The 26,483-nt window shown below is 48.5% G+C and overlaps 1 protein-coding gene across 2 annotated transcripts in view; it reads left to right on the plus strand.

The window, feature by feature from the left end:
• The first annotated feature begins 2,993 nt into the window (after positions 1-2,993).
• CYP4F22 (cytochrome P450 family 4 subfamily F member 22) overlaps positions 2,994-26,483 on the plus strand; it is a 41,342-nt gene continuing 17,852 nt past the window's right edge. Inside the window, exons 1-4 of one of the 2 annotated variants that reach the window (XM_080935821.1) lie at positions 2,994-3,268; positions 18,108-18,210; positions 21,022-21,244; positions 23,312-23,456. In XM_080935821.1, the coding sequence (XP_080791947.1) occupies positions 21,023-21,244; positions 23,312-23,456 (367 nt within the window). In that variant the 5' untranslated portion in view covers positions 2,994-3,268; positions 18,108-18,210; position 21,022. Of the gene's footprint in view, positions 3,269-4,708; positions 4,805-18,107; positions 18,211-21,021; positions 21,245-23,311; positions 23,457-26,483 lie in introns of those variants that run through there. The other variant, XM_080935822.1, reaches the window with a different exon arrangement.

Genomic DNA, 26,483 nt, shown 5'->3' on the forward strand with positions numbered 1-26,483 from the left:
TTGCATCTACCTTACTCATTGAGCCAAAAACAAAAACAAAAATAAAAATCCAAAAAGCAAAGCAAAACAAAACAAAAAGAAATGAAAAATCAAAAATCAAAAACTATTTAGGTTTTTTTTTTTTTTGATAGTCTCTTTATATAGCCTGACTGGTCTATAATACACTTTCTACACCAGACTGGATTTGATTTTTACAGACATCAGCTTGCCCTTACCTCTCACTTTTTTTAATTAAAAAAATTCTTTAATTATGTTTATTTGTGGTGGAGTGTGTGTGTGTGTGTGTGTGTGTGTGTGTATGTGTGTGTGTGTGCACCTGAGTGCAGTGCCCATGCAGGCCAGAAGAGGGAGCTAGAGCCACAGGGGATTGTGAGTTGCTTAGCAGTGAATGGAACCTGCGTCCTCCTTCAGAACGGCAAGTACTCTGAACCGCTGAGTCCCATCTCTCTAGACTCTGGAAAGATCTGAGAAACACCCTTTAAAAAATTACCGATGGATGCTGTGTATTGTAGCATGTGCCTTTAGCTTCAAAGAGGCAGATAGGTCTCTGGGAGTTTAAGGTCAGTCTGTGTCAAGATCTAGTAAGACCTTGTGTCAAAAATTATTTTTTCTCACAGATTGACACATCTGAGATGTGACTCCTATACCTAAGTTTCAGGGACGAACACAGAAGGAACAAGACAACTACAAGACAGAGCCATTCGACATGATAGAATCGCTCTGTCCCCACGATCTATATTGTACCTTCACTGAGATAAGGCCGCGTAATGACAAGCCCTTATGGCATAGTAACGTGGACGGGAACATTTTCAGAGGGTCCCCAGATGAGCTACAAGTGATTCTGTGTTTCACAGAGGGAGACACAGTCTTCTCCATAGACAGGCATGATGAGAGGTTGTCCAGTCTGAAGTTGTCAGCCCTAAAAATGCATGCATGCAACATTAAAGGAACCCAGCCAATTGGATATATGTATATATTATGATAAACACATCTATATATGTATGCATATTTCTTTTTTTATTATTGGATATTCTCTGTATTTACATTTCAGATGTTATCCTCTTTCTGCCAATCCCATCCTCCCTCTCCCCAAAATTATTTTTAGACTAATTCTTTGAATTTCATAAATGTGTAATGGTACACTACATTTTGAGCAAATTCATTTCTCCATGTCATGTTCACCTCCTTCTCACTAACAACCCCCCCACCCCCACTTTCCTGCCTTTTATGAGTTTTAAAAAGTATTTATTTATTGTAAGTACACTGTCGCTGTCTTCAGACACACCAGAAGAGGGCATTAGATCTCATTACAGATGGTTGTGAGCCACCATGTGGTTGCTGGGATTTGAACTCAGGACCTCTGGAAGAGCAGTCAGTGCTCTAACCACTGAGCAATCTCTCCAGCCTGCCTTTTATGATTTAATAGGGGCTTCTTCCACTAGCGTGTGTTGGAGGAGCATTACTTTCGGGAGCACCGACGGACAGACCCTGCTGCGTTCTGCTTCTGTGGCCCACACAGCTGTCCTGAAGTATCTTCCGAGTCTAGTTATGGCTGTCTCGTCCAGGTTTTTGGTCTCTCTGCCATCCTGTCCACGCTGTGAACTGAGAGGTGACCACTGTAACCCCTTCGTGTGGGCCTTGCGACTTTCCCATTGGGTTCCGGCAACAGGGAGGCACAGCAGGTCATCAAGGGAGGGAGGAAAGTGAGGGGCTCAGCCCAGCACTCCTTCAGTGACCTGGTAACCACATAGCTCTCCACTTGCCCAAGGTCCCATGGTGTGATGCTGTCCCTGCTCACTCCCCTTCCTTCCTCTCCTCCAGTCACCGGGAGGACACTCTGCCTGTCCTCATTGTGAATGTGCCGTTACACACACTCCTCTTCACCCACAGCCCCGTTCTCCTCCTTTGGTAAGTAAGCCACCCACCACCACGTTGACTTTCTTTCCCATGCAGGTGACTCACACTCCCACACACGTCCTGCTGCCCACATGAACTTCCCACGGCCCTTGTGGACCGAAGGTGACCCTCACCGAGTTCTCCTCAGCACTGCGGACACTTGTGATCCATTAATTCTCTGTTGCTGGGGTGTGCTGTGTGTGACAGGACATTGAACAGCATCTCTGGTCTCCACTGATGACAATGCAGTGGCATGTCAATGTCACCCCAATGACATGACCTGTGTCTGTCCCAGCAACTGCTCACCTAACAAATCAATCCCCAAAAAGCCAATATTTGCACTGAGCCAGACGTAGGGCTAAACACCCCACAACCATCCCATCTCACCATAGGAGGAGGGGTGGCTCAGAGCAGCTGTGTGAGTTTCCCCAAACCACACAGCCAGGACACCTACTGTCTGTCTGTGCCTGTTCACCCCGGACTCTGGTTGTCCCCCTGTCCTGGTGTTCAGCCCTCTGTCTCTTCCAGTCCCACATGTGACTGATGTGGCGAAGGACAGTGGGCCTAGCCTCAGCAAACCCCTCCTACCCCGCCAGTCTCCACTAGGCGTCTTCCATCTTCAGCCCCTAGAGAAAGATCCTTCTCCAGCTCCCTGCCTCTGGGAATCTGTGAACTTTCCAGTGTCCCCAGTAAGGTCTTTGTTAATGTCATCAGGAAATCTCAATCCACACAGCTAAAATGATAAGCAAGTTCTAATGTGCATTAAGGAGAATGAAGAGTTTGGGGTTCTTCCTCTGCTGGATACCATCCGTGACTCCCCACTGCCAACCAGATCAACCCCGACCCTCTGCAAGTGACCCTCATAGCCCTCCCTGTCAGCTCCAGGACACTTCCAGTCTTCTCTTGTCTGACACCCCAGGCCAGGAAACGCTGCCTGCCAGGTTATACCTCTGGTTTCTCTGTGTCTGAGCCCCACCCCCTCCAGCAAACCTGTTGAAATTCAACCTCTTTCCACAGGCCCAGCTCGGATGTCACATGCTGCAGGTCATCTGGCCTGCCCTCCCTCCTGTGGCTTCCATGCGGGAAAAGCTTCAGTTATTTTGGTCTCCTGTTCTTCCTCTCAACCCCACCCTTCAGTGCAGAGGACCTAGTGAGGGAGAGCGACTGAAGACAGAGAGAAATCTTTGAACTGGAGGCCTAGCGGGCCTTCTTCAGTTGGTTTTTCCCTCCGTCTGCCCACCGACCCAAGTCAGTTGCTGCCACCCATGGGCCTGCCAAGACCAGCCATATGGTCTGTCTCACATTCAAGGGTGTGTCTAACTGGACGCTTCTGAAGCAGTTGAGCGGGCCAAGGACAATATCCTGCTGCAAGGTCAAGTGTCTGAGTGGGTGGGTTGGGTTGAGGTGGGGCCTGAATTCTCCAATGCTTCTAGAGACCCTCCCCTCATCTTTTATTTTTTTGCATTTATTCATTTAAATATAAATATAGTTAAGGTTTATTATTTATTTTATTTTGTGTGTGTGAGTGTTTTGCCTGCAAGTGTCTATGGGCATCATGTGCATACCTAGGGCCCTCCAGGTCAGAAGACAGTATTGGATCCCGTGGAACTGACGTCGGAGATGGTTGTGAGCTGTCACGTAGGTGCTGGGAACTCAACTTGAGTCCTCTGCAAGAGCACCAAGTGCTCTGAACCTCTGTCATCTCTACATTTCCATATTTATTAACGTAGTGGGTCACAGTGGTCTGTGGTGGGCCTGCAGAGGTCAGAGGACAACTTGTGAGAGTTGGTTCTCTCCTCCCATCATGAGGTCCAGGGATGAAGTCAAGAACTCATGCTTGGTGACAATTGCCTTTGGCTTGATGAGCCATCTGGCTGCCCCCCTTTAATTCTTTGAAAACTTTTATGATTCTTATTTAAAGGTTTTTTTTTTTAATCGTTTTTGATCATGTGTACGTGTGTCCATCTGTGCAGAGGTGTGAGTGCAGAACCTCCGGCCTCTCTAATCTCCTGGAACTGGAATTATATACAAGCAGCGGTAAACAAGTATTTTAAATCTCTGACTCACCTCTCCAGCACCCCTTTTCTTCAGCACCCCCTCTCCTCTGTCTGTCTGCCTGCCTATCTGTCTGTCTATCTATCTATCTATCTATCTATCTACCTACCTGTCTGTCTGTCTGTCTGTCTGTCTGCCTGCCTATCTATCATCTGTTTGTCTGTCTACCTACCTACCTATCTCTACAAGGTTTCCTTAAGTAGTCCAGGCTGGGCTGGAATTTGTGATTTTCCTGCTTCCAAGTGCTGGGACAGTAAATTGTGGAAATTGTGTGGACTGGAGGAACAGGTCATAATCCGACCCAGGAGGGCAGGTAGGGCAGGCTCCTGGAAAATCATGTAGCCCTCCACCCCAGGGCCGATGGACTCCGAGAAATCTTGAAAGTCTTCCCAAAGAATACTCCTGTGAAACAGTGAGAGTCTCAGGTAGGAACTCCTCTGCATGCTTTGGAGCCACGTCTGCCCTGGAGCTCTGAGGGACGGGTATAAGAAGAGATGGGTGACCCAGAGTGGAAATGAGGCTCTTATAGGAGTCAAGACCAGGGAGTCTGAAGGTTCGGGCTCTTAGCTGTCTGCGTTTTCTTGTCCATCTCTGTCTGTTAAGCTCTCCCTTTGTCTGTCCCAGCCTCCTAGTCTCAGGTCTGTTTCTTGGGGGCCAGGTTTGCCAGCAACCAGGCAGGGACATTGTCAGTGTGGGCGTGGCTCAGGAGTTGTGAGGCGGAGCTTAGGGCTTAGCCTAAAGCTTGTAAAGGGTTGGGGCTCAGCCAGGCAGGTTTAAGGCGTTGGGGCTGTCAGAGCGCACTGTCAAAGCCGCAGATCTGGATCGAGAGCGAGAGCGGCAGGCTGAGACCTGGGTAAGTGCGTGGGTCCAGCAACTGTGTTCTGAGCGGGGCGGGGCGGGGCGATCATCCGTAGGTGCAGCGAATTTCAAGACTCCACGACCAGCGATGAGGTTGAATGACCAGGACAGTCTCGGTGGATCGAGATGTCGGTGTATCCCCAAAGGTTATGCTCATTTTTATTTTCTGAGAGCTCCCTGGTGTCACGGGACTCGCTTCTTTTTGAGTGCCTGTGGTGGAGAGAGAGGGGGCGCTTCTTGGACCAGAGATTCCTGTTCTGGGACATCTCCGTATAGGGTCTGCCCCAGTCGCTGACATATTGTCTTGAAAAGAAAGCCTTAGCTAGGAGTGTAGTTCTGTGGTACAAGTTTTTTTTCCCAGCATACTAGAAGCTGTCGGTCTTGTCGATGTGTCTTTTGGTTGTGGTCCAGCCTCCATCAGGAATGCTGTTTCCATCCACAGAAGTGTCAGCATCTCCAAATTCCCTTCTTTGCAAATAAAATAGTGGTCCAGTCCTTATATCTTTGGCCATGAGCCCTGGAAGGTAGTCAAAGATGGTATTTGTCCCATATGTGCTGTCTGGTGTTTCAGGTGCTTGGTCCAGACCTGTTTAGGACCACTGATGGGGTGGTCAGCTTGGTCCTTGCAACTACCTGGGGGATCTCAGGCTTGAAGTGAGAGATAGGGAGGAAGAGGCTGCCTCTAGCTTCTGCATGGTCAAGAGGGGGTTCCAACTCAGAGTTTCTTTGTTGGTCAATATACCTCCAGAGTCCACTGTCCACCCGTTACCCTACACTTAAGCCCTCTTTCCCATGTGTTCGCTCCCCTCCCAATTTCCCTGTCTCGAAGCCAACTCTAGCAAGAGCTTGTAACTTCTAGATGTCTTGAAGATGAAACTCCCCTGAGATCCCTGCCCAGACACTGATTTGATTGGGGTGGGAGGTGGGGTAGGGGAGGAAGGGAGCACATACCCGTTGACATTCAGTAGGCAAGCTGGGATTGGAACAAACAAACCCTTGCTGACCTCAAAATCCTGGGCCACTTTCTGATGGCCGCAACATCTCTGTAAAGCCCGGCTTGCATTTCCAAAAGGTAACATTAGCTATGGGCTCATGTCTTGGCAGTGACCAGAGTTGGTAACCACAGAGGGGCTCGGATGACCTGGGAGACATTCAGAGAATGAGACCTCATGTCTCCTATTTGACTAGCCTTGGGCTTTGTCCTTTAAATCCCAGATGTCTAGTAGCAAGGACGAACATGTTGACCGTAGTCAGTGGCACTCTGCCTAAGAGTAAGTGAGCCTTTTCAGTGTTCAATTTGTTCTTTGTTTGCTTTTCGCTTGTTTGTGTGTGTTTGTGTGTGTTTGCGTGTGTCAGCACAAGTGTGAAAGTTAGAGAAGAGCTTTCAGCAGTCTGTTCTCTCCTTCAAGTATGTGGGTGTCAGGGACTGAACCCAGGTTGTCAGGTTTGGCATCAGGTACTTTTACCCACTGAGCCATCTCAATGGCTCCTAAATCGCCTATATGTCATCACATCTCTGTGAGGTGGAGAAATATGGTTCCTGTCTGAAGCAACTGGGGCTCAGAGAGGTGTGGACACTTGCTTCAAGTGGCACAGCTCCTAGGGAGGGGACACTATCAAATCCCTTCTGTGGCTTCGGTCCCAGTGTGACCATGTTTGCAATGGTATGCAGAGGTCATCACATTTCAGGTTGCCACTATCTTAAACCTTCTTTTAGAGGCAGTATCTATATTGGGGCAAAGAATATACGTATCTCAAGCTTTTATGGGGCTCTTTCCTGCTTGGATTTACAACTTGGCTCTATCCTCATTCCTTATAATCGATCCCGAGCTTATCCTAAGATTTCCAGAAATTTGGGTTGCTCAGTGTGGACGGCTGTTTTTAACCCCGATCTGGAGTCTGGCCCTTTGATCGGGAGGACTCCCTAGGGGCAGGTAGATATTTTACATTTAGAGTAAAGGGTAGGCTGGGGCAGGAAACAGATTGCCTTGACTATCGGCTGGGAGAGGGAGGCTGTTTTGTGGGGTGATATATCAACGTTGGGGTGTTCCTATGTCAAGTCCTGGCCAATGCTTGACGCTCAGGAAAAGACATATATGCAGTAACCGGCACTGGCTAGGATCCATGTCCTGAGAACTTTCTTGTGAGCCCACACACCTTGTATAACAAGTCTCTGAGTGGAAGCCTGCCAGCCCAACCTGTCAAACCAGGCTTCCTGGGCTGGGCTGGGCTGCAAGGCTGGTTGTTGGTACCACTGATGCCAGATGAGGCCGTTCCTAGTAGAAGGGAAGGAGTGCTATGTCTGTCCCAGGGCACCTTGTTCATGGAAGAAATGGCCCTGCCAGCCGCCCACAGCCTTCTTAGGATGCTGGCTTTGAATTTGTTCCACCTTTTTATTTTGATAAGAGAGTGTCTCTTGTAGCCCAGGCTGGCTTCAAACTACGTAGTTGAGAATGATCTTGAACTCCTGATCCACCTGCCTCTACCTCCCAGGTGCTGGGGTTACAGGCCCGTGTCCTCACATCTGGTTTTCTGTGGTGCTGGAGATCAAGCCCAGGGCTTCACACACCTCATCAATTGAGCTACACCCCCAGTCGCATTTCCTTTACTCCCGCAAAGATGTTAATAAGCTGAAGGAAGTGGTTTGTGTCTGATATCCCAGCACCTCAGAGCCTGAGGTAGAAGGATCTTGAATTTCAGGCCAGCCTGGGCCATAGAGCAAGTTTTGCCTCTCTTAGGCTGTGAGACACTTTCTCTCTGTCTCTCTGTCTCTCTGTCTCTGTGTCTCTGTGTCTACTATATATTAACTTTTTTCATGTTAAGGACAGAATCTGTCATGGCCTTGCACACACTGTCATGAGCTTACACACACTGTCATGGCCTTGCACACACTGTCATGGCCTTGCACACACTGTCATGGCCTCGCACACACTGTCATGGCCTTGCACACTCTCTGCTCACACTCTCCCACTTAGCTGCATTCCTCCACTGAAACAACTGTTACAGTGCACAGGCCCCAGACATTTGGTTCAAGTTCCTTCAGAAATGGTGGGCACCCACCATCCATCTCTTCAGGGCTCCAAAAGGAGACCTCTTACCCACCAGCAGTCCCTTGTCACTCTCCTCCCCTGTCCCGGACACTCACTAATCTGCTCTTCATCTCTGGATTTTTGTATTCTGGACACTTCTCCTCTCTAAGGTCGTAGACGGTGTGTGTGGCCTTTGTGTCTGCCGTCTTTCACCTAGAGTCACATCTTAGGTCCATTCAGATACTAATGTGAGAACAGCTGCATTCTTCTTCATGTCTGACTAGCATTCCATGGTGTAAATGTGTCATATTTTATCCATCTTTTCATCTGTGGTGAGCACTTGGGATTTTCTTCTTTTTGACATTGTGAACCATACTGGTATAAATTTTTTTTTTTCAATGCTTGTTTTTTAGGTTTTTTTGGTATACACCTAAAAATGAAATTGCCTGGTCACATGATAACGTAAGGCTTAACTTAATGAGAAACAAACAAGCTTTTTTCCTGTGGTAGCTGCACTTTTTGTTTAAAAAAGTGATTAAAAAAATACAGCATCTCACTGTTTAGCTCTAGTTGGCCTGGAACTAACTACATAATCCTGGCTGGCCTCAAACTTATAGAGAGCTCTCTCGTGAGTTCAGGGATTAAAGAGAAGACTCAGAGGCAACTTGGAGGAACTGGTTTTCTTCACTCACCATGTGGATAACAGGGATTAAACTCAGACTGGTGGGCTTGTCAGCAAACACCTTTACCTGTGAGCTATCTCGCTAGCCTTCAAAATGTTTTGTTGTGTGTGTGTGTGTGTGTGTGTGTGTGTGTGTGCGCACACGCACATGCACACCTGCACTTGAATATGTGAATACATTTGTAAGTGTGCATGTGGAGGCCAGAGGAGGACCCCACTCTCCAATGTATTCTTTATGAGATAAAGTCTCTCACTGAATCTGGAGCTCACTGCTGTTGGGTTAGGCTGAGCATCAACAAGCTTGTCACTCTTGTGTCTTACCCCCGTGACAGCTCTGGGCTTCCAGGTTTATGCAGCCATGTCAGCTTCTGTGTTTCTGTGTGGGCGCTAGAAATCTGAACTCAGTTCTCATGTCTGCATAGCAAGTGCTTTTACCCACTGAGCTATTTCCCCAACCCCAAGTAACTTTCTTTCTCTCTTTCTTTTCTTCTTTCCTTCCTTCCTTCCTCCCTCCCTCCTTCTCTCTCTCTCTCTCTCTCTCTCTCTCTCTCTCTTTCTCTCTTTCTTTTTTTCCTGGAACTTGTGGTTGTACTAGAATTACAGACATGCTCCATCATTTTTGGTTCCAGTGCAGTTATTTTTTTTTTCTAAGCATGGTAGCCCTTGCCTTTAATCCCGGCCCTTGGGAAGCAGAGGCGGGTAGTGTCTGTAAGTTCAAGAACAGCCTGGTCAGCATAGTAAGATCCAGACCAGCAGGTGCTATATAGTGATCGTCTTAAGGGTTCATTGCTGTGAAGAGACACCATGACCAAGGCAACTCTTATAAAGGAAACATTTAATCTGGGCTAGTTTACAGTTTCAACGATTCAGTCCATTATTATCATGGTGGGAAATGACAGCATACAGGCAGACCTGGTTCGAGAGGAGCAAAGTCAGCCAGGAGGACTGCTGGATTCTTCTGCTTGGGTGGAGCTTGAGCATAGGACCTCAAAGCTCACTCCTGCAGTGACCCACTTCCTCCAACAGGGCCACACCTATCCCAGCATGGCCACACCTCCTAATAGTGCCACTTCCCATGGGCCAAGCGTATTCAAACTACCAGGGTTACCCTATTTAAAAACACAACAATCCCACATCTATTTATATTGCTGTGGTGACACCCGGCCAGGAGCATATGTGAGGGCCAAGGAACAACCTGCAGGAGCTGCTTCTCTCCTTTAACCGCGAGGAGCTGGGAGGCTGACCTCAGGTGGCCAGGCTTGAAAGCAAACACGTTTATCTGCTGAACCGGGCCCTCCAATTTGTTGTTTATCAAAGCCTTTCTTGGACATCCAATAGACCTTTTCAAACTATTCCCATTTTTTTCAGATGAGGCACCACCTGCCCCAAGAGAGTCTCTGTTGGGGACTATAGCACGTTCCCCTCTCAGGGAGGCCTGAGGGTGTGACTCAGGAGGCGGGAGCCCACTCTTGGCATGGGATGAGGTGAGGTGGGCACAGAACCCTCCTACCCTTGTGTCCTGCTTCTTGTGTATCCAGTCCGCAGAATAAAAGCCAGAGCCCTCCAGCCAAAATTCCTTTGCATGGCAATCCTCTCTTCAACGCCAAGACCTCAGCTTGATACGGCTTTTGCTGTGACTATTCTGAGGTGTCACGTGATTTCCTCCAAAGGCGTGTGGCCAGAAGAGTTTGCTTGAGTTTGAAAGCTACAGCCTAGGGCTGGTACTCACTCATTCTTCTGAGAGTGCTGCAGGGGCCAGAGGCGACTGGGGCGAAAGGAAATCAGCTGCTGACAGGACTGGGCGTGGGCAGAGCAGGGGAAAGGCTTTTGAGTGAAGGGAACAGCTTATGCAAAAGCTTAGAGGTGAGAACCAGCTGGGCCTGTGGCTGGAGTCAGCCACGTCAGATACCATGAATGAGGGGGATGGGGTGGGAGACTGTATTACTAGAGAAAACAGAGGCCAGATCACATGGGGTGTCACGGTCCAGGCAAGGCGTCTAAATGTCACTCATGGGAGGGTTTCAAGCAGGGAGATTTTATGATCTGATTTAAGTTTTATACATTGAAAAAAACATTTTTTTTTCTGGTGCGTGAGCGTGTGATGGAACATGTGTAGAGGTCACAGGACAACTTGTGGGAGTTGATTATCTCCTTTCACCATACATGTTCGAGGGATTGAAATCAGGTTGCCAGAGTTAGCAGCAAGCACCTTTACCCACTGAGCTGTCTTGCTGGCTCCTGATTTTCTTTCCAGAAGATGCTTTTAGCTTCTGTACCACGATCACTTCCTGGCCTTTTGCTAAGATCAAGTGTAGCTTCTGTATCATGGAACACTGGGGGAGCAAGGGCAAACTGGGGGAGACTGCTCCTGGAGTGGGCAGTGGGTGGGAAGGTGGACCTGAAGAAGAACGATTCTGAACTGCAAAAGCATCTGCCAGCACATGGCATTCCTTTGAGGCAACGATTGTGAAACTTGGGCTTTAAGACAATCCTGTTGACTGCCGGTGCAACAGGAACAGAATAAGTTTAGTCACTGAATATATTTGTTGAATTGACCCTCTTAAAAAAAAAAAAAAAAAAAAGAGATAAAAAGTAGTTGATTGTTGGGGAGGGGCTGTGTAATCTAAAAAAAGAAAAACCAACCAAACAAAAAACTCTCTTTTGCTTAAAACTATATAAAAACATTCTATTGTAGTGGGCATTTAATATGGAAATGGTACCTTGCTATACATTAAGCTTTTCTAGTGTTTCAAAAAATTCATTTTTAATGACACATGTGTGCACGCGTGTGCACACATGGACACAGATACACACACACACACACACACACACACACACACACACACACAATTGCAGGTACCTGTAGTAGAAGCCAAAGGCTTGGGAAACTCCTGGAGCTGGAGTTATATGTGGTTGTATGTTGGCTTTTGTGGGTGTACACATGGACACAGATACAGACACACACACACACACACACACACACACACACAATTGTAGGTACCTGTAGTAGAAGCCAAAGGCTTGGGAAACTCCTGGGGCTGGAGTTATATGTGGTTGTACGTTGGCTTTTGTGGGTGCACACATGGACACAGATACAGACACACACACACACACACACACACACACAATTGTAGGTACCTGTAGTAGAAGCCAAAGGCTTGGGAAACTCCTGGGGCTGGAGTTATATGTGGTTGTACGTTGGCTTTTGTGGGTGCACACATGGACACAGATACAGACACACACACACACACACACACACACACACACACACACACACAATTGTAGGTACCTGTAGTAGAAGCCAAAGGCTTGGGAAACTCCTGGGGCTGGAGTTATATGTGGTTGTATGTTGGCTTTTGTGGGTGTTGGGAACTGAACTCAGGTCCTCTGCAAGAGCAGAAAGTGTTTTTAACCGCTGAGACATCTTTCCGAACAGAGCCATCTCACCAGCCTGGAGAACTTGTTTATTTATTTTCAATAAAAGCATATTTAATTTTAATGCAGGAAGGGGATGAGGTAAATCTGAGTATTTGGGATTCTTCTACACACATGACAGGAACCTGAAAGAGAAAACAGTTCTAATATGAGATTGTTGAAGGCATGGGGGTGGTATGGGGTCCCCAGAAGTGTGCACAGGAAGATGGGGAGAGAACACAGTGAAGAATCTCCAACATCTATAACTTGCATGGCAGAGAGACTCTACACTGGACCGGGGAAAGGGTCCTTGGTGAGAAGGAGAATGTTGTGAGTGGGAACTCCTGAGGGGCTCTGGAGCCAGGCTGAAGGCACGGAGTGTGTTAGAACATAGGACTAGCAGGCATCAGAAAGGCAATGATGGTGAGGCTGGAGATGATGAGGTGAGACGTTTAGCTGGTGAGCATGCTGGTCTGAGTTCAGTTCTCAGCACATACATGAAACGCCAGTGTGAGTCTTCCCCTCTGGGGAAGCAGGAACGGGAGGATCCATGAGACTTGCTGGCCAGCCAGCTAATCAAAAAAGTGGGCTGTAGGTTCAACGAGAGACAGTCGTGGTGATGGGAGGAAGATGGAGAGCAGTTGAGAATGAAGCCTGGCATGCATAAACTGGCACACACAAAAATTGAAAGCAGGCGGGCAGGCAGGTGGGCAGGGGGGGGGCAGGCGGGCGGGCAGGTGGGCGGGCGGGCAGGTGGGCGGGCGGGCGGGGGGCAGGCAGGTGGGCGGGGGGCAGGCAGGTGGGCGGGGGGCAGGCAGGTGGGCGGGGGGCAGGCAGGTGGGCGGGCGGGCAGGTGGGCGGGCAGGTGGGCAGGTGGGCGGGGGGGGGGCAGGCGGGCGGGCAGGTGGGCGGGGGGCAGGCAGGTGGGCGGGCGGGCAGGTGGGCGGGCAGGTGGGCAGGTGGGCGGGGGGGCAGGTGGGCGGGCGGGCGGGGGGCAGGCAGGTGGGCGGGGAGCAGGCAGGCGGGCAGGGCAGGCAGGTGGGCAGGCAGGCAGGGCAGGGCGGGGCAGGGCGGGGCAGGGCGGGGCAGGGCAGGGCAGGCAGGGCGGGCGGGGGGGCAGGCGGGCGAGCGAGCCTGGAAGGAAGAAAGCTGTCAATGGTGATGTATGTCTGTAATCCCTACATTTAGGAGCTGAGGCTGGAACATCTGTAGTTAAACGCCAGTCTGGGCTCCACAAAACAAACACACAAATGAATAGATAAAAAATGGATCTGGGAAGATGGCTCAGTGGATAAAGGCAACCTGCCAACAAGCCTGAGGACTTCAGTTGAATACGTAGGATCCTCAAGGGAAAAACCAATTCCTGATGTTGTCTTCTGTCTCCGCACACACGTGGTGGTGTACTTGCCTCCTTGATAACTACCTAAATAAACAGATGTAATTTAAAAATTAAAAAAAAAAGGGTAAAGGTGGAGGAAAGAAGGAAGGAAGCCCTCCTCCCTCTCCCCTCCCCCGCCGACAACCCAGATTCTGGGTATTAGGACCCCATGGGAGAGATGGATCGACAGGTGCGGCTACTTGCTTCAAGTCTGATAGCCTGAGTTTGATCCCTTGATCACATACGGTGCAGGGAGAGGATCAATTCCTGAACATTCTTCTGACCTCAGCATGATACCATGACCTACAAATACATAAATACGTGTATATTTCACTAAAACAATGTTCCTAAATGCCACTCCCCTCTCTTCTGTTGCTGGACACCTTGTACCTGGCTGCGTCAGGTACAAGTAAGTGGTCTCCTCCCTGGAGAGCCAGGGCCACGTCTGTCCTGTTCACCGCTTTAGTTCCAACGCCTAGAACTGAGTCACACACTGCACTGGGCCTCTGAAGGGATCCACCACCCAGTGTTCTGAATAAAAAACAAGAGGAGCTCTTAGTGAGGGTGTGGCGGCCGGAGGCACTTTGGAAAAGATCTCAATAGATGGGATCAATCGCTGGCTGGCTTCTCAGAGACATTTTCTCATCAGCTACTGTTAGATTGTTAAACAAATAAAGAGCTATGGATACTTTTAAGGGTGTGTGCCCTTGGGAGCTGCTGGTGAAATGCTACCTACCCTCCTCCTCTTCCTCCTCTTTCCTCCCCTCTTCTTCCTTCTCCCCCTCCTCCTTTTTCTCTTCCTACTGTTTTTCCTCCTCCTCCCCCCTTTTTTGTTTTTTGTTTTTTGTTTTTTTTTTTTTTTTGAGAAAGGATTTCTCTGTGTCACTTAGGCTGTCCTGGGCTCACTCTGCAGAGCATGTAAATGTTTTACCTGAATATTTGCCTGTAGATCACATGTATTCAGGGCACCCAAGGAGGTGGATCCCCTGAAACTAGAGTTGTGGATGGTTGGGAAGCCTATGTGGGTACTGAGAATTAAACCCAGGTCCTCTACAAGAGCAGTCAGTGCTCTGTGAAGCCTCTAGACACCTCACCAGGCTCCCTTTAAAGATTTGTTTTTATTACTTTAAAACTACACATACACACACACACACACACACACACACACACACACACACGATCAAGGGATTATATTAAAGGGTCTTAGCATTAGGACTGTTGAGAATCACTGCTTTAGCTTTTATGTTGCTGAGGATGGCCTTGGAATCTTGATTCTCCTGCCTCTCCATCCTAAGTGTTATGATCACAGACATGCACCCCCGACCCTGTGATGCAGTTCTGGGGATGAAACCTAGGGCCTGTATACCCTAGGCAAGTGTTCTACCAACTGAGCTACAATCTCAACCCTTTTGCCCATCTTTCCATCTGCCTGTCTGTCTTTGGTTTTTCAAGACAGGGTGTCTCTGTGTAGCGTGGCTGTCCTGGACTCATTGGTAGCCCAGGCTGGCCTCAGACTTACAGAAATTTACTTGCCTCTGTCTCCTGAGTGCTGGGAGTAAAGGCATGTGTCACCTTGCCTGGCTGGTTTTTTGTTTGTTTTTTATACAGGGTCTGACTATACAACCCAGACTCAGAGTGGCCTTGGTCTCACAGGGACTCAACTGTCTCAGCCTCTTGAGTGCTGGCATTACAGGCCTGAGCCACAGTGTCCAGCTAGCATCTGCCTGGGACTTGACGCACAGCCGTTGTGTGTCAGTTTGGGAAGATGCTTATTTCTTGCTTCTACCCCTGCCTCAGAGTCTTCCAAAGGGAACACACCTGCTCCTCCTGGCCTGAACTTGTGTGTGTGTGTGTGTGTGTGTGTGTGTGTGTGTGTGCCTGGGTGCTGGTGAATGTGCATGGAGGCCAGTGAGGACTTTCTTTCCCCAGGGTGAGATCTCTCACTGAACTTGAGTTGGTCATTTTGGGGGTCCTGGAATCTGCCAGTGTCTACCTCTGTACTTGGCTCTACCCCACAATCCCGGGGTTACAGGTTCACACGGTCACGTATGTTTTTTTTTTAAATCCTATCTATTTTCAATTTTATTACATTTATATTGTGCATGTGCGTTTATCCATGGCTCCTGTGTGAAATGCAGAGGACTACTTGCTTTAGTTGGCTCTCTTCTTCCACGCTGGGATATGGGGATTAAGCTCAGGGCACCAGGCTTCCAAAGCAAGTGATTTCATCCACCAACAGACCTGAAACACCCAATAACTAGCTTTAAATTGCAATATAATAGAGTCCACAGACGTTTTCCCTATGGTGCTGTTTTGGAGTCTAGCTCAGTAGCACAGAGCACAGCCACCCACTGTCCCTGTCACACACTCACAGCATGTGGCTCTCCGTTGACCTTTTCTTTTTTTTAATAAAAAAGTTGTATTTACTTAGAAGAATTCAGAATGTCAACAAAACAGCCGAAATTTCTCTTTCTTTTTTTTTTTTCAATTACAGAGTGGTATTCAGTTAACAGAACAACAATTATCTTCTTATAAGCTACATCAGAGACAACTGAAAATGAAAAAAAAAAAAAAAAATAAAACCAAAAAAAAAAAAAAAAACCAGAAAAAAAACCAAACTACTGTCCCCATATATAACTAATTTGTGCTGTGTACCAACAAGAACCTGCTTTAAATTTCCATGCCAATTTACAACCCCCAGACTGTACCAGGCAAGGTTAGTGGCTATTGAAAATACCACCAGGACAGGGCTGTCTAAAGACACATTTGGTAGTGTGTTAACTATACAATAAAAGACACTGTACAGTTTAAAAACAAATCCTACACAGCTTTCATTTCAATTTTTTTCTTTAAAAGGAATGAGTTGTGTACAGGGGGTTAAATGCTTTATAGACAAGAAAAAAAAAACTGTGCTAGAACCAACTTACTCATCATCATCATCTTCTTCATCTTCATCTTCCTCTTCTTCCTCCTCTTCCTCATCCTCTTCATCCTCCTCATTATCTTCTTCTTCCTTCTTTTTCTTGCTCTTTTCAGCCTTGACCACCCCCTTTTTTGCTGCATCCGGTTTTCCTCTAGCTCTGTAGGCAGCAATGTCCTACTCTTACATCTCCTTCAGCTTGGCGGCCTTCTTCTCACAGGGCTGCTTGTCATCCGCGGCAGTGTTGTTCCATGTCTCCCCTAGTTTCTTTGTGGCATCACCAATGGATAAACCAGGATGTTTGCCTTTGAATTTTGGGCGGTACTCAGAACAGAACAAGAAGAAGGCCAAAGGAGGCCTCTTGGGTGCATTGGGGTCCTTGAACTTCTTTTGGTCTCCCTTTTGGGGGGATGTAGGTTTTCATTTCTCTTTCATAAAGAGCCTTGTCAGCCTTTGCCATGTCTTCGAATGTCCCCTTTTCTTTAGCAGATATGGTCCTCCACCTCTCTGAGCACTTCTTGGAGAACTCTGAGAAGCTGACAGAAGCATCCAGGTGCTTCTTCTTGTGCTCCTCCCGGCAGGTTTGCACAAAGAATGCATATGAGGACATCTTGCCTCTCGGCTTCTTAGGCTCTCCTTTGCCCGTGTTCAGTTGATTTTCCTCCGAGAGGCAGAGTGGCCCAGTGCTCGTCCGGCTCTCGCTTGCCCCGGCGCTGTCTCTACGGAGCTCAATGGACTGCAATGGCTGTCCTCCCTTGACCTTTGAACTGTCTACTCTGTTTCCCATCCCCAGACCTCAGATGACTCCAGAACCTTATACAACTAGAACCGCACTGCTGCTTTGGTTTTCCATCTATTTGCTCCTTGTTTGTTGTACAAAACAGAATCTTACCATATAGCTCAGGTTGACCTTAAAAGCACAATCCTCCTGCCTCAACCTCCTAAATGCTGGGGTTATTTATATTCATAAACTACAATATTAGTTAGACATTGTTAGATATTGATCTTTTTTGTGATGGGCTTATTTCAGTTGGTGTAATGTCTTTGGTATTGACCTGTATCACAGCATATACCTGACTTCTCCTTCCTGGTCTTCGCTGAGTAATATTCTACAGTATGTATGTACCACCTCTTACTTTCCCACTTACCTGTCTGGTGAAGTGGGTGCTGTGTGCTGTGTGAATATGGCTGCTATGGACAAACTCTACAAATGACCGCTTGACATCTTTCAGCTGGATGTGTACCCAGAGGTGGACCTACCAGATCATGTTATTCTAGGTCTATATTAGGCTCTTGTGTGTGTGTGTGTGTGTGTGTACATGTATGCATGTGTGCACTTGTTTAGTAAAAATAAAAGGTCTTGTGTATCTCAGCCTAGAGTTAGACACGGTGTACTTGAGGATGGACTTGAACCCCTGCTCCTCCTGCCTCCGTCCTGAGAGCTGAAGAACAGACACTGCCACACGCCGCCTTCTGTCCAGTGCTCTCCGAAGTGGGGGAACTGTTTACGTCCTCCTTCATGGCACACATGGGTTCCAGCTTCTCCACTTCTTCACCAAAACTTTATTTTATTCCACCTGACTCTTGCAGTGCTAGGGATCAGGCTGAGGGCTTGAGGCATGTCAAGCCACGTTTCTGCCACTGAGTCATGTCTTAGCTCCTCACTGGGGGTGGGAGGTATCTAGGCAGAAAGACTACTCCAGAGCCACATCCCAGCCTCAGCTACATCTCAGCCTCCCACGGGGCACCCTAGGCAGGCACTCTGCAGCCGGAGGAACTGAGCTGAGATTCACCTTCCTTGTCTGTGTGGAATTCCTGGAGAAGATAGTTCCACTGCCCGATCTTCAATGCCTGTCACTGTTTTATTTCCTTTAGGAGCTGGCCCAAAGTCAAGGATCTGAGTCCCAGCAACTTCTCTGAGAAGCAATTTCAGCAAATACCAGCAGAGATAGAAGCAAATCAAGAGAATCGAAAGCAGGTACCCAAAGGAACACATACGTGTACATGCTCAAGAAACACATTTCCCCATCCGCAGAGATGGAACAGACCACACAACCATCCACAGATGAGCGAGTGAACCAAAGTGTGGCTTGTCCAGACAATGGGATATCACTCAATAGCACAAAGATCATAGCGATGACCCTGGCCAGGGTGGCTGCACTGGGACAGGTAGAGGGAAGGAGCCAGACAGGAACAGTGCCATTTATACAAAAGAGAGGAAAACCCACAGAAACATGAGGGAGACCAGGCACTGAGTAAACAGGATGAGATGGTTCACTGTGTCAGCCCTTGGGAGGTACTGTTGTGCAAGAGGATAAGATCTAGCTTTAGCTACCCAGAGAGTTTGAGGCTAGCCTGCACTACATGAGACCATGTCTGTCACAAAAAAAAAAAAATGTTTTAAAAGTGACTGCTAATAGACACTGGTTATCGTTCTGATAAAACCGTGACAGACAGGGGCAGAGATTTCAGGCATACACCACCACACTTGGATATCAGAAAAAATGTATATGTATATGTGTATGTGTGTGTGTGTGTATCTCTCTGTGTGTGTGTGTGTGTGTGTGTGTGTGTGTGTGTGTGTGTGTGTATGTGTGTGTGTGTATCATTCTCATTACGTCTTTGGCCTGAAACTTACTGTGTGATCTGAACAAACCTTGGATGTGATTTTTTTTAACTTTTATGTGAGTGTGTGTGAGGATATGTGTGTGTGTGTGTGTGTGTGTGTGTGTGCATGTGTACACAGGTGACCGAGGAAGCCAGATCCTCTGGAGCTGGAGTTACAGATGGTCCTGAGGTTGTGTGCTGGAGACAAAACTTGGGTTCTTAATCACTGAGCTATCTCTCCAGCCCAGGCCTTGGACTTTGTAATCCTCCAGTCTCGGAGCAGCAGGGATCGTTGGAATGTGTTATCAGGCCCCTCTCTCTTCTCAGACCCTCAGCAATCAGTATCACACCTCAACAAACTCTGAGACATGTATTCACACAAGAGAGAGAGTTGATGCTCCGTCCTTGCCTGCCTCTCTCATCGGAAAACACTTAGCTACTCTGTCCAGGCAAGCCTCACTTGCAATCCCCCTGCTTCAGCTTCCTGGTGGGAATGCAAGCGTGTCCTACCATGCTTGGCCCACCGCTTTTTCTTCCACATTTCCCTTATTTTCCTGCAGGTTATGCAAACCTGCAGTGTCGGCTGCTTGAAGGGTGAAGCTGAGTATCACTTCACACCAAGAGTTAAAGCTAACCTGGGCTACATAGCAAGACACTGTTTTAATCAACCAATCAACTAATCAATCAATCAACCAATCAATCAATCAGTCAGTCAATCAATCAATCGATGAATTTTTTTTACTTAACATGATGTCTTTCTGCACCTATTTGGCCAAAAATAATAGACTATTCTCTTTTTTTTTTTTTTTGTGGCCAAATAATATTCTGTTACATGAATTGTTCATTTAACAATGGCATTGTAGGCGCTAGGAAGATGGCTCAGTGCGCGCTGCTCTTACAGAGGAGGGAAATACTGTTCCCGCAGCCATAGGTGACTCAGCGTTAGAGTCATAACTCAGCGTTAGAACCCATAATTCCAGCGTTAGAGGAATCCACTGTTTGGGTCTCTGAAGGCACCTGCACATGAATACACATACTCACACACAGACACATAAACATAATCAAACATGTAAATCCCCCCAAGTTAAAAAATGATGTATATTATGTGAATCTTCACTTTAAACTTAAAAAGTTAAAAAAAAAAAAGAGAGAAAATAGTAAGAAATGGAAGGGAGAAAGTCAATTCAGAAAGTTCTTGCTTTGGGCTGCTAGAGTTAATTCTGTTCAGATTAACGTCTCAGTGTTATCACACACACACACAGACACACACTCACACACACATGAGAGAGAGAGAGTCACACACATGAGAGAGACAGAGTCACACACACATGAGAGAGAGGGGGAAGGGAGAGGGAGGGAGGGAGGGAGAGAGAAAGAGAGGAAGAATAAGAGGGATTTACTAAGACATTGGGACATTGTTGAGGGCTACTTAGTGGTGTGTGTGTGTGTGTGTGTGTGTGTGTGTGTGCCTCCCAAGACTCTGACCGTCTGTGCCTAAGCAGAGAAAACTCTATAATAGAAGGATCAGGAGGGTGCTCTGGGGTTGGGTTCACAAAGGGAGGTTAGAGAACTTTCTGCATAGAGCATAGAGCAATAAATAAATACAGATGCACACATGCATAAATATACAAACAAGTAAACACATAAATAAGTAGAAAAGAGAATATGGGTAAAAAAAAAAAAGGGGGCTGGGGAGATGGTTCAGCAGTTACAACCACTGGTCTTTTTCTAGAGGACTTGAGTTTGAGCCCCACCATTTCAGGTGGCTCAAAAGGCCTTGTCACTCCTCAGCCCTCTTTGAGCCTCTGTAGGGACCACACTCACAGGCATAACCCTTGGCCTCACATGAACACATAATTAAACACAAGACTTTCTGAAAGCTTATTCTTACTTATTTGCTTTTTTTGAGACAGTGTTTCTCTGCGCAGCCTTGACTGTCCTGGAACTCAAAATAGAGACCAACCTGGTCTCAGATTTAGGGATCTACCTGCCTCTGTCTCCCCGAGTGCTGGGCCACCATTGCCAGCCCACAGCGGGTTTGGTTTTGTTTGTTTGTTTTAAGAAAGATGCATGTGCTGACAAAGAGGCCGTAGGTGAGCCGGAGAGACGCTGGGTATCTCCGGTGTGTAAAGCAGGCAAGAGTCTGGTTCCTTCTCGCCTCTTTGATTGGTGTGTCTCTTAGGATGCTGCCCATCACTGGCTACATGTTGCGCCTGCTGGGGCTGGAGAAGACGGCCTTCCGAGTGTACGTCCTGTCGGCTCTGCAGCTGCTCCTCCTCTTCTTCCTCTTCCGCCTGCTGCTGAAGGCATTCAAATTATTCAGTGACTTCCGAGTCATGTGTCGCAGGCTGAGATGCTTCCCAGAGCCTCCTGGCCGCCACTGGCTGCTGGGTCACATGACCATGGTGAGTGTGCAGGGGGCAGAGCTGGGTTAGAGGTAGATTCAGTATGGAGTAGGAGACCAAAGTTCAGAGAAGGCAAGCAATTTTCCCAGGGTCACACAGTTGGGAGGAAGCAGAGCTGACTATAAAGTTGTGTCTCCTGCTGGCTAGCTTTCAGAGTCTTGGAAGCTGGAATGCAGGCCACAGGGGGTTGGATGAAAACAGCAGGGGTCTTGCTGGAGCCGAATGTTACAGTAATGAGCTGCAAGGCATGATGTACCCACTGGTGCAATAGTGGCACTACAGTTGTGGGCACAACCAACTGCTTTTTAAAGAAAGTTATCCATGCCTACAACAACAACAACAACAGGGAGAGGCTGGAGAAACGGCTCAGTGGTTAAAAGCACAGCATGCTCTTCCAAAGGACCCAGGTTCAGTTCCCCTGCACCCACATGGTGGCTCATAATTGTCTGTAGCAACAAGATCTGAGACCCTCACACAGACATACATGTAGGCAAAACACCAATGCATATAAAATAAGAATGAATATAAAAACTAAAATATAAACAATAAAAATAAAGATGAGTTTTCCTATAGTTCTATAGCCACCAACAAATCAGGGCAGTACTGATGCCCACAAAATTTGGGGCCCAGGGCCCAGAGTGGGGGCAAGGAGGGGGTCCCTGGAGATTTTGTTTCCTTAGCTTTACCTCTTCAGGTGAGTCTATTCTTATTCTTTTGTTTGTTTTGTTTTGAGACATGGTCTCTTTACACAGCCACGGCTGTCCTAGAACTTGCTGTGTGCACCAGGCTGGTCTTGAACTCATGTGTCTGCTTCCTGCGTGACGGCATTAAAGGCACTAAAGGTGTTCAGCACCATATGTGGCTCTCTCATTATTGGAGCACTATGGTGCTACACTGGGATTCTAACTCTCTTCTTGCATCTGTTTTGTTTTGTTTTTAATACAACGTCTTGTCATGTAGGCCGGGCTAACCTCAAACTCATAACCTTCCTGCCTCAGTCTCTTGAGTGCTGGGATTACAAACATATTTCACTATGCCAGACTTGTCCATTTTCCTTTTTAATTCTTACTTTGAGACAGAGTCATACTCTCTAGCTCAGCCCGGCCTGGAATTCATATGTAGCCCAGGCTAGCCTCAAGATCATAATGAATCCTCTTGCCTTAGCCTCATGTGTGTTGAGATTACAGTTGTGAGCAACCATGTCTGAGACACCAAGGGTCTCTTTTAAAAGTTAGGGAGCTAAGCAGAAACTGAAAATCCCAGCTCAGAGCCAAGGCTATGACCCATTCAAGAGGTAAAGACTAGTTTGCATGGTGACACAAACCTCTGGTCCAGTTACTCAGGAAGCTGATTGAGAAGGGTCATCTGAACTCGGGAGTTCATCGTGGGAAGACCTTGTCATTTGTATCTGGGCTGGCCTTGAAATTTCTGTCTTCTGGATTATAATCACGACCCTCTCCTGCTCACACACCATTGTGGCGCCACAGTTGAGTGGTTCTCAACTGTGAGGGGTCACCCCTTCGGGGATAGAACGACCCTTTCACAGGAATTGTGTAAGACCGTTGGAAAACAGATATTTACATCTTGATTTTCAGCAGCAAAATTACGGTTAGAAGGATTTTATGGTTGGGGGTCACCATGGCACGAGGAACTGTATGAAAGACTTGTAGCATCATTAGGAAGGTTGAGGATCATTGCCGCAGAGGAAGGGTAAAGATAATTATCCCCACACACAGGTACAGGCCAGTCAGATCTGGGCAGTTCCCTTCTCTCTGTGCTGGCGTTGGAATCCAGGTTCTCATACACGTGGGGCAATGCCTCACACATTCTACTCCTCAGGCATGTCCCCAGACCCCCACTGGGGGGGATCCTGGTCCATGGTTCTATCCCTGAGCCACTCCTCCAACCCTATTGTTCTTTCTTGTTTTAGACTAGGGAGTGACTCCGAGAAGCTGAGCAAGACACCACATCTTCAGTGTTCTGGAGAAGAGACAGTAGTGTGGGGGAAGGGAGGAACAGAGTAAGCTGAGTTGTCATGTCTTCATTCCCCCCTTCTCTCTGTCACAGTATCTCCCCAATGAGAAGGGCCTTCAGAATGAGAAGAAAGTGCTGGATACCATGCACCACATCGTCCTGGCGTGGGTCGGACCTTTTCTGCCTCTCTTGGTGCTTGTACATCCTGATTACATCAAGCCTGTGCTGGGTGCCTCAGGTAGGCTCAGAGGGGTGAGTTAATTTTAAACTCCCAGAGCCCTCCTAGGGTTACAGATATGTGGGTGCCCCAGAGGAGGTGTTCCTTGCATAGGGATTTGAGGGATGGATAGAAGTTCACCAAAGGGGACCAGGCAATGGGGCAGTGTGTAAGAGTTTCAGGAGTGTTGCAAGGCTGTGCACCTGCTGGAGTCACATCTGAGTAACTTACTTATCCAAGGTTTTGGTGAGTGTTGCTCAGCTGTAGGCCGTGACAGTCCCTTCATTAAGACTGTGCGACGTGTCTACCATGACCAAGCATTTCTGTAGCCCAGTGGGCAGGCAGCCTGCTGGCAGGGACGCAGAAGTCAGTACCTCTGTCTGCTGTCCCCACTTATCCATCCTCAGCTCCAAGGGCTCCTTCTCCCAGGAAGTCTTCTGTGATTGGGGTCTGTTTTCTAGGTGTGCCATTTCGGTCCTAATCCTTTAGGGTGGGTGAGTCTATCCCCCCTTAAAGTGGATCCTCAGCATGACCTTGCATGGAGCTGATCAACTTTATAGCCAAGAGGGGACTGTTTGGTGTGATTGACTTCACCACTGCGGTGTTTGGTATTTGAGGCTGGGTCTCTCTATGTAGTCCAGGCTTGCTCAGACCAATGTGTGCCACCACCCTGTTCCCTTGTGCCTTAAAAATTTTAGTGTATGTGTGTGCATTCCTGTATGCATAAAATTGTGAAGTCAGTTCTCTCCTTCCCCCGTGAGTCCTGAGGGTGGAGCCGAGGCCCCTCAAGCTCATTAGCAAGCTCCTCTCCTCAGAGGAAGCCACCTTATTGTTTTTTCTCTTCTGTCTTTTCTCTTGTCTTTCTCTCTCCCACTCCTCCTCCTCCTGCTCTTCCTCCTCCTGCTCTTCCTCCTCCTGCTCTTCCTCCTCCTGCTCTTCCTCCTCCCACTCCTCCTCCTCCCACTCCTCCTCCTCCTGCTCTTCCTCCTCCTGCTCTTCCTCCTCCTGCTCTTCCTCCTCCCACTCCTCCTCCTCCTGCTCTTCCTCCTCCCACTCCTCCTCCTCCTGCTCTTCCTCCTCCTGCTCTTCCTCCTCCTGCTCCTCCTCCTCCTGCTCTTCCTCCTCCTGCTCCTCCTCCTCCTGCTCTTCCTCCTCCCACTCCTCCTCCTGCTCTTCCTCCTCCCACTCCTCCTCCTCCTGCTCTTCCTCCTCCTGCTCTTCCTCCTCCTGCTCTTCCTCCTCCCACTCCTCCTCCTCCTGCTCTTCCTCCTCCCACTCCTCCTCCTCCTGCTCTTCCTCCTCCTGCTCTTCCTCCTCCTGCTCCTCCTCCTCCTGCTCTTCCTCCTCCTGCTCCTCCTCCTCCTGCTCTTCCTCCTCCCACTCCTCCTCCTGCTCTTCCTCCTCCCACTCCTCCTCCTCCTGCTCTTCCTCCTCCTGCTCTTCCTCCTCCTGCTCTTCCTCCTCCTGCTCTTCCTCCTCCTGCTCTTCCTCCTCCTGCTCCTCCTCCTCCTGCTCTTCCTCCTCCCACTCCTCCTCCTCCCACTCCTCCTCCTTCTGCTCCTCCTCCTCCTGCTCTTTCTCCTCCTGCTCCTCCTCCTCCTGCTCCTCCTCCTCCTGCTCTTCCTCCTCCTGCTCCTCCTCCTCCTGCTCTTCCTCCTCCCACTCCTCCTCCTCCCGCTCCTCCTCCTCCTGCTCCTCCTCCTCCTGCTCCTCCTCCTCCTGCTCCTCCTCCTCCTGCTCCTCCTCCTCCTGCTCCTCCTCCTGCTCCTCCTCCTCCTGCTCTTCCTCCTCCTGCCCTTCCTCCTCTTTGTCTTCCTCCTTATTTTCTGCCTCCTCTCTTCCCACCATCAGGTTCTTAGGCTAAATTCTCCAAGGACAGCTTCAACTGAGCTCAGTCACTTGGCAAACAGGGCTGGTTTCCTCTCCGCCCTTTCTTCCCCTTCAGGTCTGTAGCCCTGGCTGCCTCCGTGAGAGGAGCAGGATGGAATTGAGTCAGCTCGGAGTGCGGTACAGCCCCAGCAGCTTCCTGCCCTCCTGCCCTTCATTGTTGGCCTGGCCACCTGCCACTGTAGCCCAGGATGCCCACCCGGCTGCGTTCTTTCCGTGATGAGGAAGAGCTGACCTAGTGTACATTTCAGTGTTTGTAGGTGAACAGTCAGTGGTTGGGTATGTTCACAAGGTTATGCAACAGTTTACTCTCTCTGCTTTCAAAGCCTTTTCATCATCCCACAGAGAACTTGTGCTGTGAGGTAATTATGTCTCTGGCCCCTCCCTGCTCTACCTGCTGGCTCATAAGCCGTTCTCCGTCAGCTGGCCTTGAGGTTTTGAGACACCTTGGTGTCTTGTCTTCCAGGTTCCTCTACACCGTAGTAAAGATTGATCTTGTGATCTGTTTAGGATCCACTGGATAGCTGGATCAAACTTGGCTTAGTCACTTTACTGCTTACAACGCTGCTGAGAACATTTACACACGGGACTATACTCTTACGCCCACCCCGACCCCGCGCCCGAGCCCGCTTTTTGTCCCTGTACTTTGTCTTTTTAAAAAATTAGTGAATTAACATTCCAAATGCTGCCCTCCTCCCCTCCCCCCTCTCCTCTGAGGAGTGGGGCACTCCCTGTGTTCACCGAGCCCCTGACACAGCAAGTCTTTGCAAGATTAGACACATTCTCTTCCACTGAGGCCAGACATGGTAGCCATGGAAACTGAGCTGCACATCTGTAACATGTTACATGTATGTCCTTTGACTGATGGCTCAGGCTCTGAGATCTCTTAGGGGTCCGGGTTAGTTGACTCTTGATTTTTCTGTGCAGTTCTTATACCCTTCAGGGCTATCAGTCCTTCCCACAACTCTTGCATATCGGTCCTCAACCTTTGCCCAGTGTTTGGCTGTGGGTCTCTGCATCTGTTTCGGTCTAGGTGCTGGACAGATCCTCTCGGAGCTCCTGGCATTCCTAATAAGATTTAACTTTGTGTGTGTGTGTGTGTGTGTGTGTGTGTGTGTGTGTGTGTGTGTGTGTGTGTGTAGGTCAGAGGACAACTTGTGG

Source organism: Micromys minutus (genome assembly GCF_963924665.1).
Source record: "Micromys minutus genome assembly, chromosome: 22".
Lineage (NCBI taxonomy): Eukaryota > Metazoa > Chordata > Mammalia > Rodentia > Muridae > Micromys > Micromys minutus.